The 14,509-nt window shown below is 32.1% G+C and overlaps 1 protein-coding gene across 4 annotated transcripts in view; it reads right to left on the bottom strand.

The window, feature by feature from the left end:
* Nucleotides 1-14,509, bottom strand: part of LOC139529844 (uncharacterized) — a 39,634-nt gene that overhangs the window by 13,617 nt on the left and 11,508 nt on the right. For 3 of the 4 annotated variants that reach the window (XM_071325771.1, XM_071325773.1, XM_071325772.1), the window contains 2 exons: nt 14,172-14,250; nt 13,555-13,597 (listed from right to left, as the gene is read on the bottom strand). Coding sequence is in view for 1 of the 4 variants with exons in the window: in XM_071325774.1 (XP_071181875.1) it covers nt 13,566-13,597; nt 14,172-14,250 (111 nt within the window). In the remaining 3 variants the exon portion in view is untranslated. Of the gene's footprint in view, nt 1-7,494; nt 7,769-9,637; nt 9,692-13,554; nt 13,598-14,171; nt 14,251-14,509 lie in introns of those variants that run through there. The other variant, XM_071325774.1, reaches the window with a different exon arrangement.

Here is a 14,509-nt window from a genome sequence, read left to right as displayed (position 1 = left end):
TACGTCGTAACTACAATCCCCTTCCCTTTCATGAATATGACCTACCGAATTAGACTATTTACCGGATTTGTAATCACATAAGCAACACGACGGGTGCCACATGTGGAGCAGGATCTGCTTACCCTTCCGGAGCACCTGAGATCACCCCTAGTTTTTGGTGGGGTTCGTGTTGTTTATTCTTTAGTTTTCTATGTTGTGTCATGTGTACTATTGTTTTTCTGTTTGTCTTTTTCATTTTTAGCCATGGCGTTGTCAGTTTGTTTTAGATTTATGAGTTTGACTGTCCCTTTGGTATCTTTCGTCCCTCTTGTACATGTGAAGCGTCACATATCAGCAAATAATAAAGTTGTTGGAATTGGAAAAAAATAACCTTAGAAATATTAGAATATGCATGAACTGTTATATCGTAACAATAGGAATCCCAATCCTAATTTATTAAACATTTAATTTCCTTGGGGTTAGTTGGAAAGACACGTTTCCACTATTATTCTTCTGTTTTACGCGGTTGGCACTTTTTATAAATACGACGTATCAGAACTGATTAATTTTGTTCGTCGTGTCGTCGTATTTTTAAATGTTAAATAACTGAAATATAGTATGGACGACAACTGTAGTTTCAGCCAAATCCTGTAATTTAAAAACAAATGTTCATAATGTTATTGTACATCACGATAAGGTACAAGTGTTCATGGAAACCAGTATAAACTTTATATACTAAATTATAAATTATCTCAGCAGGGTTCAGTTTATTTATACTTTATACTCTTGCAATGAACTCTCATACCTTATCTTGCTGTACAAAACAAAACTATCCTGTCCCAAAATAAAGCTACAAATAACCTGTATTGTCTATTTAATATCAATTCTATGTTAACTACCTATAGCGGTTACGGATATTTTATACAGTGAGAAGATATCTCCCTTCGTACCTAATCTCATAATTTCCAACGTGAATTATAGGAGGAAGCGAAATACATATTCAAGAAATATTCAATTTCCTACAGGTTAGTGGGCTGACTCGTTTCTGCTATCAGTCTTCTTTTCATGCAGTTAGCCCTTTTAGTATATTCGACGTTTGTCGAAAGACCGGATCAAATGTGCTCGTCAGGTTGTCGAATTTTGATTCTTAAATGACGGTAATATTGTATGGGCGATAACTGTAGGGTCGCACCAAATCTGTTTCCCTAAAATGAATGTTCCAAAAGAGGGACGAAAGATACCAGAGGGAAAGTCAAACTCAAAGATAGAAAAACAAACTGACAACGCCATGGCTAAAATAAAAAGACAAACAGACAAATAATAGTAAAATGACACAACATAGAAAACTAAAGACTTAGCAACACGAATCCTAACAAAAACTTGGGGTGATCTCAGGTGATCCGGAAGGGTAAGCAGATACTGCTCCACATGTGACACCCGGCGTGCTGATTATGTTATTACAAATTCCAAGTGTTATTGTACATCACGATAAGGGACGAGAGTTCAAGGTAACAGTATAAAGTATAGATTAACTCAGCAGGGTTTACAGTTTGTTTATACTTTATACTGTTCCCATGAACTCTCGTACCTTAATGTGCTGTACAAAACACATTTTTTCCTATATAGCACCTATACAAAATGGCGTTCCACTGGACAATGACTGTGATTTATGTCCCGAATGATTCATGTTTGAACTTATGTTGTATTTGCATTGTTCAAGTAAGAAATATGATAATTACTATTTTTGATTTATTAAAACAATTTATCGATGGTTTGCAGACACAAGTTCTATAGATATAGGAAGATGTGGTACGAGTGCCAATGAGACAACTTTCCATCCAAATAACAGTTTATAAAAGTAAACCATTATATGTACGGCCTTTAACACGAATTATGTTTGATTTACATCGAATCAATACAATCATACCAACTTCCTCTTTTGATCTGAAAGTTTCAGGTTTGGATAAACAGAGAAGAGACACAAACGTAACAATTCAATGATTTATTGATCGCAATACATTTATGAATATCGTTTATTTTTCCTAAACATTAAGCACTTGGAAAAGCATAAAAAGTTTTAAAAAAATAGAGAAAGTACTTATTGGTCCAAGAATTGACCAAGCATTAAAATATTTAATGACATGATTTTAAAGGAGGAAATAAAAACAATTTGAAATATAATTCGTTTTGATGCACATTGGACCATTCATCATACCTTCTGTATATATATCGAATATATTAAGATGTAAAATAACAATTATGTATTGCTAAATTTAAATTATCATAATCTTCTTAGCATTATGTTAAATCCAATGCTGCCTAATTCAAATGACCATTATAACAAATAAATAAGCAAAATATTAAACAAAAAATTAAAAAAACAAACAATTTAACAAATTAATAAATTAGCAAACAAATAAATAAATACATACATAAATCAACAAACAAAATAAATAAACAATTAAATAAACAATCTTACAACTTAACAATCAAACATATACTCAAACCAACACACGAATAAATAAATTAACACAATAACAAATTCTGTAATGTCAATTTTTAACAATTGCATCTAATAGCCAACTATATTTTAAATAAATTCAAGCGGAAAATCAAGTACAACAATTCAAGAACGCATTTACGTCTTTATATTGGAAGAATACAGTGATAAAAAAGAAGATGTACAAGCATGTGACATACAAGTATGTATCTCACATGATCTCTAAGATAAAGAAACGTTAGGAAAACAGAATGTTTTCTGTGCTGAATTTGAAAACAGATAAATGTCACAGACGAATTGAAATGAAAGTTCAGCCATTTGTAAAGTTCTTTTTTCGCATTAATTAATGATGCTACCTTGTAAAAATAAGCGTACCGTTAACCAAACTAAAACATTTCATAACCTATCTCTATTTTTGTACATCAAACATATGTATAGTGCAAATAAATAAAAAAACAAATTAAATTACAAAGAATGAGTCTGACTGTCCCTTTGGTATCTTTCGTCCCTCGTTTCAGATATAATAATAAGAGGGATTTCTGTTAAATTTGATGGTCATATATAGAGAATATATAAGGTAAAATTGTAGATGTGTTTGATTTTATCACGCATAAGTCTTTAGGTATAAAACAAACACATATACAGTCATTGCACAAAAGTGAGTTTTCTCACAAACTAAATTTGATATTTTTCAAAAAAATATTATCAACTGACTTTTTGACTGATTTTTAAAATATAGACACAATAAGATGTAGATATGTCTGAAGTTTTATTGTTTATTGGTCATAAATTTTGCGAGGGATGTTTTTATTATCTGATGGTTTAAACACAAATGCAATGTTTTACGATTTTAATTTGGTTAGAATACATAGCAAACTTTTTAAGAAATAACTTTCTCTGTTCACACGGTCAGAAAATAAAATTATGTCTGAATAATATCAACGCTAAATAAACAATTAAACTTTAAACAATTCTGCATCTTGTGGTATTTATTTCATATAAATTAGTCGTGTAGTTATTTGGAAGTATTGTTTTGAAAAATACTAATTTTAGTTGAAATGATAGGACATTTGTTGAGTGCGCGTGAGAACTCACTTTTGTCCACTGACTGATATAGTATGCACATTTTCAACGTTGAACTTCGAATACATTTACAAAATGATTGTATGCGTGTTAACTAAATCAATTCAAAATTTATCCCGCCTTATATAGATACGTAGACTGATAATCATTAATTTATATTCGACAAAAACTTTAATGTTTAGCTAAAACTTGGTGTTGACTATCATAACGATTTTAAAAAAAGCAAAATTTTTCACCGGGAATTTCTTCCGATTGCTTAACCTCATTCAGTGAAAGCCGTGGTGTAGTGTTTAGCGCATCGGACTACAAACACAAAGGTTCCTGGTTCAACCCCTGTTCCTGGTAAAAATTTCAGAAACTCAATTGTCGGCTCTGTCTAGATACCATTTGCAAGTTTGATCCTGAGATAGGATTATAGTCCGTCGGAAGGGGATGATAAATGACAGACCGGTGTCAAAAGAGAGTTATATCTATTGCACGTAAAGGACATACTTGTAGAGTTCATAAAAGAGCAGAATAATATTGCTACAAGGCAACACTCGCACCAGCAAAATGATAAGGGATTGAAATAAGTTCTAATTACTTGTTTCCCAATCCACAGTAAATAATTATGTTTAAACTAATCTCTTTCAAAATAAAAAGAAAGAAAAATCTCACTCATTGCTCCCTTAAATTAGGATATATATTTTTTTTTTTTTTTTTTTAACAACAAATAAATATTCTTTATTCTTCAAATTGTTTGTTACAACTTTACTTCATTGTGCAAACTTTAATAAAGTATCCCTGTGAATTACTTTCTGAGTATACAGGAAAATACACAGAATATAATAAAATATAAACATTATTTTTTTTCCATCAATTATATCAATCTTTTTAACTTTATGAAAAATGCATTTTGAGATACTGTTTTGTTCTCATTCATAATTTATAAACATAGCATACACATCTAAAAAAATTAGTTTTTGCTCCGATACATAGTACGACTTGTAAATACAAAAACCTATAATTGTCAAGAAATAATTAAAAACCGTTATACCCTTGATATTTTGTATCCAAATACTATATGTTTTGCTAATATCATGTTTTGAAGATTCATTTTTGCTAGAAGATAATGTACTTTCTCCCAAAAATCTTTCAAAAATGAACATGTTATAAAGAAATGCAAATAATCTTCTTCTTTTGTTTTGCAAAAATTGCATTTATCGTTCTCAGATATTTTCCACTTTAATAGTAGCTGCTTTGTAGGAATAATATACTGAAGCAGTTTCCATCTGAAAATTTTTAACTTATTTTCCTTTAAAATTTTGAATATAAAATCGTATACAAATGACATCTGTGGTATGTATTTTAAATTTTTTAAATATCCTATACAAATACCGATTGGCTTTGTACATTTTTTATCTACTAAAGTTTCATAGAGTATTTTATTGTTGATATCTTTTGTTTCAATTTGTTTATTTTGCCATCTTAATTTAACCTTAAATATATTGATTATACTCTTAATGGATATATTTTAAGCAATTCAAGTGTAAAAAAGAAAGACGAAAACAATAAAAACAAAAATTCAGATATACAGTTGACGTTAACATTTCTTGTTTTGTTTAAAACAGTATGTGGCTCTATCTTGGATTAGTTAAGGCTATTCTTTTAATCCCTTTGTAAAACTTTTTTTTTTACAGAGCGTGATGAAGTTGTTGGAGAAACACACCTCGTTGTCGAATGCACAGGTTTTGTTAACATGTCTATTGGTAAGATCTTTCAGCATGGTTGATGAGGAACTGCATTAAACGTTTAAAAGGACATGGGAAGTCGATTTCCTTATACTTACAATCATCCCCATACGTCATGCTAACATCTATTATACGTTTAACGATTTCTCTCATATCCGTGTCAGTAAGATCATTTGAATTCCAAATTTTATCCTTTTCTGTATCTAAATGTTTTGACTTCAAAAATTTTTCCATGCCAGTACACTTATCTATTATGCACTGGTCGTTTAGTCCATGTTGTTTTTCATCGTGGGCTTTGTAAAAACATTTTAAAGCTTCTTCTATTCTGCCATACTTTTTTAGCTCCTTTTGTAATTTCTCTATTATGCTATCCTCGTTTAACGCATCAACTTTGCGTTTCTTCTTTGATCCTTCGATTCTGCTTTCCCTTTTTAAATCATCACTGATACATAGTTCGTCAAACAGTTCTTCAATAGTTTTGATGTAAGCAAACCAAACAAAGATACCATTATTTTCTAGTATTTCTTGTTGAGGATCTCCAATATTCTTCTTATCGAGATTTATTAAGGCTTTTATTGTTAATAGAGCATCGCTGTCTAACAAGTAGAAGCGCAGTCGTCTGTCAGTAAGTTGGAGGGCCGTACAAAGAGGTTCTATCTGCTTAGCATAGTCGTTACCTCCCATTGAGAGAATATGCAAGGATCTTAGGAACTGTTTCAATTTGAGTTCAGCTTGGCCATTTTCTTTACAAACTAACCTTATCGTCGACGCATCGGTTAACAGGATATTTTTCAAAGTAGCTAGGAATCTCATGTCATCTGGACCTTCCACCATAATTACCCGTTTGGAGAAAAAAATGGGACTAACCTGATCACTACATAAATATTCCTTACTCTTCAGTTTTTTGTCACTAAATTCGTGCCCTAGACTTATCACTTCAGATCCGCTTTCACTAGAGTAGAAATAAAACATTTTCTCAAATGTCCAAGGACAAATAAACCTTTGGTTGTGTGTGGTAAGTATAACAGTTTTCTTTTGCTTTGTGTTAACATCATACAAGACTAAGTCTCTCAAGCAGTCAAGCATGGACGGATGCATTCCCCTTCCAGGTTCTTCAATTAATAGTGTCGTTGTATCCTTCTTAGATAAAGAAATAGACAGGAGCTTTGCTTCTAAAATACCTTCCGGTGCTTTTAATATTGAAAATGGGTTCTCATTCATTTCACTGCTTACAACGATGTGCATGTTCTCTATAGAGCCTATGGATGTATCATCTTCATTTTTAAGCTGAAATGTGTATGATTTGGGTTCAGTCATACAACGGAAATACTCGGATTCATTATCTGTATCTACTTCACTACTATCTCTACGTAAGTCATCTAGATGAGTTTTTATTACATAGGCCAGATCGTTTGCACTTTTGTATCTGTTATGAACTTCCTTGATTGGTATCTGGCGAGATGTTTGAATAGGATTTATGCCTCTATAAGCAAAAATAGTTTCAAATTCTATCCGTTCGAACGACTGATCAAACATTTCAATGGCATTGTTATCACTTCTAAGGGTATTGAAGAATGTAATGAAGGCAGTTGAATCGATTTCGTCTTTATTATTGAAATCCAAAAGTTTGCAGCACAATAAATGAAATTCATCTTTGTCATCTGACAAAGTACATTGATTAAATGCTCCCCATCCGCCTTCCTTTTTGCGACGAACGGAACGAGCAATAAGATTTCCGGTTCCAGCCTTGTAAAATACAATTTTATGAAAGATTGTGTCATCGTCCTTTTTAAATGACACAAAACAGGAAGTCAACATGTCGTCTTTGGCTCTCTCAAATAAACAAATTACATATGATATATTGTCAGGATTGTGCCTTGCTGAGATTGAGGCGTTTAGCTCAGTATGCATACACCTCCTAATTCCTTCAAAAACACAGCTCTTACCTGTATTGTTTTCGCCAAGAAATATGTACACACCATTTACAGGAAAGTCTAGCCTATGTTCATGGTTGCCATTGAATTTAACAAAATTTCTTAACCGAATTTGACGTAACATGTTTGCATTTACATTTGATAGAAAAATGTTATTTATGGTGATTTTTTTTATTTTTCCAAATGCTAAACAAATAGTTTAAAATTTTATGAAAAATATATGTTCTACATTGTTTAAATATACCAATATTTAAAATTGATTTTAATTACCAACGATACTGTTTTAACAAAATAATATACTGTAATAATTTAGATCTTACAAGTTACAGTTTTAGAACACCATATAAACAAACGAAAAGTCGAAGTATGCTGAAACTTAGGACAATCATATTGAATAATTATAAAATATATATGTGTAATTAAGCGTAATTTACAGAAAATGTTAAAGGTAATGTATGTTTCATTTTTTTGCCTTCTCTTTTTTCTGCTTTCAAAACCTTTTCAGGTACCTCTTTTCAAACAGTGGCCTCTGGAATAGAAACCTACAAGGAGTCTGCAAATGATTAAAATTCAATATATTTTCTTACTTCTTATAAAATAAAATATTGTTTTCAAATTTTGAATAGTTCCAAGAATTTGAGGTAACTGAAGTCAAGTGACACTGTGTCAAACAAAACAACTTGGAAGAAAAATTGCAGATCTTTTTTAATTACTGCAGATCTTTAATACAGTGGATGGTTTTTATATGTGTTTGTTTGTTTGTTTTTATATTTTTAAGCAAATTGGTATTCAAAAGGTTTTTTGCCTTGAAGTTGTTGGTACGTATCTGTCATATATGTTTTGTCATCCATTCGAATCTTAATTATTTTATTTGAATTGTTTCATATTTTTCATGTGGGTTCCTCTTTTTACCCAGGTCTATAAATTTATTTTTTTTGGTTTTTGAAGGCGACAATGTGTCCTTTAACTGTTTACTGTCACGTCATTCAACTCTGGTGGGTAGGGTTTTATTAGAAATTCATACCATATCTCCTCATTTTCATATAACATTCACCAACGGTGTTGAATAAAAAACAAATTTTACACCAGGTTATTAATTTGATGATCACTATATTGATAAGTGAATGTATTTTAATGAAAAGGTCCAGACGATAATCTGCCTGGTATAGACGTGATATAGTCATCCATTGAATTCATTTTCTTTATAACATTACCATATATCTGCGGTTTTTTTTTAAACTATTTCTAAAACGTGAGTCAAGCAAAAGATTTATGTTATTTAGTATGTTCCTAATTTCAAGTCTTCCGAACACAAAACTATACAAATTATTACGTTTCCGATAGTATTTTGTTTTCTGAGTAACAATTCATTAGTTGCTAGTTTACATTCCTTTTCAATAGCTTTCATCTCATATATGAATTTCGTTTATAGCTCCTTCGTTATGGATATTTGGTTTTGTTTAATAGTCACTTTAAAAATGGTGATTCCGCCTCATTTTTGCGCCTATCCCAAATCAAGAGCCTCTGGCCTTTTAAGTTTTGTAGGACTTTTTATTTCAGTTCATTTCTATGTTTTGGAGTTAAGTATGACGCACATTTTCATTGAACTAATTCACATTTTTGTTTAGGGTCCGCTGAAGACCCGACTCTGGATGCAGGATAGTCTCATTGGTTAACTTCGGCTGTTTTCTGCTCTTTGGTTGGGTTGTTCATTCTTTGATATATTCCCTATTCCCATTATTACGAACCAAATATGTCTCAATTTATTCATAACGATTTCTAAACGTATTCTTAAATTTAACGGACAGTTATCCTATTTGCACTATCGAATTTACAATTGATATCGTTTTTATACAGTTATATTTCTCTCTCAGGCAAAGGTGACCTTAGGTGCATTTTAAAATTTCTTGAGCTCCCTCCTAAATAGTTTTTGTATTCATACGCCCTGATTGGTTAGTGTGTTCTTGATAACGGGTAATCCAGGACGAAGGAAAATTGTTAAACTGTTTGTTTTTCATTTCCTAGTATTTGGTCGATATTGTTTTCAAGAAATCCAGTGTTCGGATCTCGGTTTGAATACTTTGGTAAACAGAGATTTACTAGTCACGACTTCCACGACGGGTTTCAACAGGTACCCAGGAACGACTTTTCATTCCGTAATGTCGGACTTCGTCTCGTTTTTGTTTGGTTTGGGATCGCATTGATCGTATTGATCAGTCATTATATTTCTGAGTAGTGTTTTGTTTTCTGATATTCTTTTGACCATAAGTCTTTCAATTAATTACTTAAGAAACAAGATTCGTAAATTATGCTGTGGTAAGGTATGAATATGATTTAACATGTTTAATGTCGTTTATTCTACTGCAGTGTAGTGTATGTCACTTATTGTAAATAAACAAAAAATTGCTCACCAGATAAACTGTTTCTTTGCTCTGTCTTAAACACCGATCAAATCAATAAAATGTCTGGAATATGACGAAAAAACAGCTGTGAACAAACATTTAAAAAAATAGGAAATTAAATACAATATCTTACTTCAAAATAAGTTAAGAGCTGGCATGTCAGGTAACTGCTAGTAGTCTGATGTTATTTATGTATTACTGTCATTTTGTTTATTTTCTTTGGTTACATCTTCTGACATCAGACTCGGACTTCTCTTGAACTGAATTGTAATTTGCGTATTGATATGCGTTTACTTTTCTGCATTGGCTAGAGGTATAGGGGGAGGGTTGAGATCTCGAACATGTTTAACCCCGCCGCATTTTTGCGCCTGTCCCAAGTCAGGAGCCTCTGGCCTTTGTTAGTCTTGTATTATTTTAACTTATAGTTTCTTGTGTACAATTTGGTGTTTAGTATGGCGTTCATCAGCACTGAACTAGTATATATTTGTTTAGGGGCCAGCTGAAGGACGCCTCCGGTTGCGGGAATTTCTCGTTTCATTGAAGACCTGTTGGTGACCTTCTGCTGTTGTCTGCTCTATGGTCGGATTGTTGCCTCTTTGGCACATTCCCCATTTACTTCTCAATTTTATTAAACGGTTGGATTTGTAAAACAACTCATCAAAAATACCAAGAAGAAAACAATAAATTTACTGAAAATTTGTTAATTTGTAAAGAGGGCCGAAAGATATCAGAGGGACAGTCAAAAATCTAAAATAAACTGACAACGACATGGCTAAAAGGGAAAAAGACAAACAGACAAATAATAGTACACAAGACAGAACATAGAAAACTTGGGACTAAGCAACACGAACCCCACCAAAAACAGGGGGTGATCAGATCCTGCTCCACATGTGGAACCCGTCGTTTCTCATGTTAATACAAACACCGAAAAAAGTCTAACTCGGTAGGTCACATTGTAGTTACGACGTAGGAACATATCCGATATCATCTGTGAAACAGTACTAGTTATTCCTTAACGGTCAAACAACTCGTGATGGTGTTCGTAAAAATTAAAAGGAATGATTTCACCGCTTGGAACTCTTGCTTTGAGACCTTCATTGTGAGCAGCAACCCTCTATGGATGAAATCATGATAGGAAATGCCGGAAATATCTTATTAACTGGGATATATATAATACTCAGTATGCAGGCGCTGCTGAAATGATACATAGAAATGGAAAGTTTACAAATGGAAAGCTGAAATCATCTCTATTGTCGTAAAGTTTTGTTTTCAACCGACCCTCATCGTCAATGTCTAGATGTAAGTTAAGATATAAAGCAGATTGAACTGTATCTGTTGTATCCTTTATCTCTAGTTCGATGGGATAGATGCGTTCAAAATAGTCACCAAATTCTAAATTATTTAGTGAGAGACCACCGTCTATATATCGGAAAGTAAAGTTAAAGGATATTTCTAACTTCTTATCTTTCTTCATAAGAAGTTCCTGTATGAAGTCAGCCTCATGATGATAAAAAAAACAAGTCATCAAGGAGAGGGCACAATTGGTCCCATTTGAATGCCGACAGTTCGTTGAAAAAAAGTCCTCCAAACGTAAAAAATATGTTGTCAATCAGGAAATTAAATTTTTTGCTAATGTCAGTTTCAGTGAATTATTTTGTTTGAATCAGAGTGATCCTTAATAAAGTAGGACTTATCTCTCCCTAAGAGAAGATACTTCATCTACGTTGGCCATTTTTTTATGAATCAAAGCATATCCAACTCTTTCAATTTGTCTTTTCGTTTGGAATGGGGAATACTTGTGTAAAGTTGATAATGTCCGTGTTATGAAAAGAAAATCAGTTGAACAAACGAGTGTGAACTCGTATACTATACTTTGATAATGTGGATAATGTTTATCAATCTTTTCGTTACAAATTCGAATAATTGATGAAAATACAACCCACATAACTGATAATCCAGAACTTGCATCTTGACAAAATGAAGAGTCCAAGGCACATCTTGGGAGTAGACACAATCACTTTTACCAACAAAATTGATAAACATAACCTCATGTAGTACAATTAAAGAGAGACGGAATATACTAAATGGATATTTCAGCTTATTGGTTGATACATGTCAGAACAGCCATTTTATGAACGTATGAACTGCCATTGTAGCGACTCTGAATACTAGTCAAACCTTTCTCTCAGTCGACATTAGAGATCCCCTGTGTACAATAAGGCAGATCTCAATCGAATGACCATTACAATCATAGTCCACACCACTGGTGGGTCTAGAGAGGATTGACTAACTCGGGAAAGGTTTTCGATGTTTAAATTCTTTGGCACCATATAGGATGAATAAAAAGGCGTAGGTCTAATTTGCGCTCTGCTTTTCGTTTGTATTATATGACTTTTGACTAAACAGTCTCTGATGCTATTTTTTTGCCTTTTTCAACTTAAATTCTAGAATACCAGTTAAAATCATGTATTCATTTGAGATGTATAAATACGCAGCCACGGTGAATTACTTGATTATTGTAAATAATATAAATCTAAAATATCATCAAAACGCAATTTAATTAGAATGTGTTGTTATTACTTTACTCGTCAAATTTAATATTTGAGTATAATACCATGAAGCTCAAATCGGTCGGTTGTCATCATTCAAAGTGATGTTCTGGGTAAAATAAAAATAAGGTACAACAAAATGTCAAAATGATAGTAACGACATCTCGTTGTAGGCCATAAAACGTTGATTGTTGACGTTTTACACAACCAAATATGTAACAGATTGGTAATTCAACGACATTGGTGACCTTATAATTATTTTATCAAAGTTGAACTAGCAAAAGTTGTATGCAAACTTTTACAAAAATCATACCACCTTGTATTAGGATCGAAATAATTTATATCCGCTACTAAATTTTGAAATAAACTCCGTGTACATAGTTTTCAATCTCCTTTCAAAAATCATACATTTTTTGTACAAACTATATATTTTCAAAATGTCAAAAGTTTTCTAATAACTGTGTTTTTATATAGTTATTTAAATGAAAACTAAAATATAAATATAAATTCAATTTAAAATTTCAAAATTATACATTATAGAATGCCACCATGCCGTGTGGCCCAAAACATCTGTGATGATAATGATGATGATGATGATGATGAGGAGGAGGAGGAGGAGGAGGAGGAGGAGGAGGAGGAGGAGGAGGAGGAGGAGGAGGAGGAGGAGGAGGAGGAGGAGGAGGAGGAGGAGGAGGAAGGAGGAGTTTTCAAGCTTTAGACTTTATTAAACTTGTTTTACCTTCAGTTATTATCTACTTATCTGTTATTCATACGTTTATGTAAGTTTGACAACAAAGGCTTTTTCTGTTTCTTGTGATAAGACGATTTTGACATTACGACGGTTATATAACGTCAAAACTTTGATATAATTCTTATATATTTCATAAACCTAATATAGATACATTTTGATTGTGAAATACAAATATTTTAGAGAGCTTTAGTCTGATTAAAAAAACGTTGAACGGTATTAACTACAGGCTACATATATACTGAATGAAAAATTGTCCTCTGCTTTCTTAATATATTTTTCGTTTCTTAATTTAACCCAAAATTAAAAGTTAGGACAATATTTGGAAATATATATTTGTTGAACTTTGACCTCAATTATGCAAAATTCCTACCACTTCATGATTACGGAATCATTACTCTGAAAGTTTACAATTTTCTCTTTTAATTGATATATAATTCAGCCGTGTATTCGCCGGGTTCATTTTTTTTCTGATTCTATCGCTGGTCTATATGTATATGCTCGGAAACGGGCCCTGAAATTGGACTCAATAAATATTCTTATACTTATTCTTATTCATTTAATATGAAATTCCATCGATAGTTAGTATAATCTTCACAACAGTAGAAAAGTCAAATTTAGATACTTACAATCGGAGTTTTCAAATGTACCTCTTTAATTCCGTGTGTATCCCTATAATAGATATAAAATGTGGCATGATTGCCAATTAGACAACTGTCCACAAGAGACTGAATGACACAGAAATTAACAACTATAGGTCACCGTACGGCCTTCATCAATGAACAAAGCCCATACCGCATAGTCAGCTATAAAAGGTCCCGAAATGACAATGTAAAACAATACAACCAAGAAAACAAACGGCCTTATTTATATATAAAAAATGAACGGAAAACAAATATGTAACACATAAACAAACAACAACCACTGATATACAGGCTCCTTGCTTGTTTAAGAATTTATAAATATTAGACTAAACAGTAGAAAGATTAGTTTGTATTATATAAGATAGTTATTCAATAAAATCCCTTTTCATCTTGTGCACTTTTATATAATCAATCAATAATCTATAGCAACGCAACATAGCAACTCGTCAATAGAGTGTTTTAAATCATATAGTATTGGTAATTATTGAATTGCATGTATTGAATTACAGTAACGTTATAATCGTTCAATAACCCTAGTTAAACTAAATATTTATATTCCTAACATATTGGTGTAATTGAAATGCTACAATCGTCCTACTTACCTGTCCGATTAATTGACTTCCAGTCACGTGTTTGCAAAACTCCTGAAACCACCACTGGTACAATCGCCAAAAATACGATCTGAAAACAGCATCTATTATTCTATACTGTCTAATGAACATCCAACGATGGAATTTAATCAATGAAGAATACCTTTTGAAATTTTGAATTATTTGAAAAACAAATGGCCTTATAATACCCACACCCTTGTCAATATTTCCACTAAATATCGTTATGTGTAATTGATTTAAATTTGAAATTTCAAAAAAGTAAAATCACAAAAAAAATGAACTCCGAGGAAAATTCAACCGGAAAGTCCCTAATCACATGGCAAAATCAA

This window comes from Mytilus edulis, chromosome 7 (genome assembly GCF_963676685.1).
Source record: "Mytilus edulis chromosome 7, xbMytEdul2.2, whole genome shotgun sequence".
Taxonomy (NCBI): domain Eukaryota; kingdom Metazoa; phylum Mollusca; class Bivalvia; order Mytilida; family Mytilidae; genus Mytilus; species Mytilus edulis.
The sequence above is the reverse complement of the archived record's forward strand: the minus strand, read 5'-3'. Positions and strand labels throughout refer to the sequence as shown.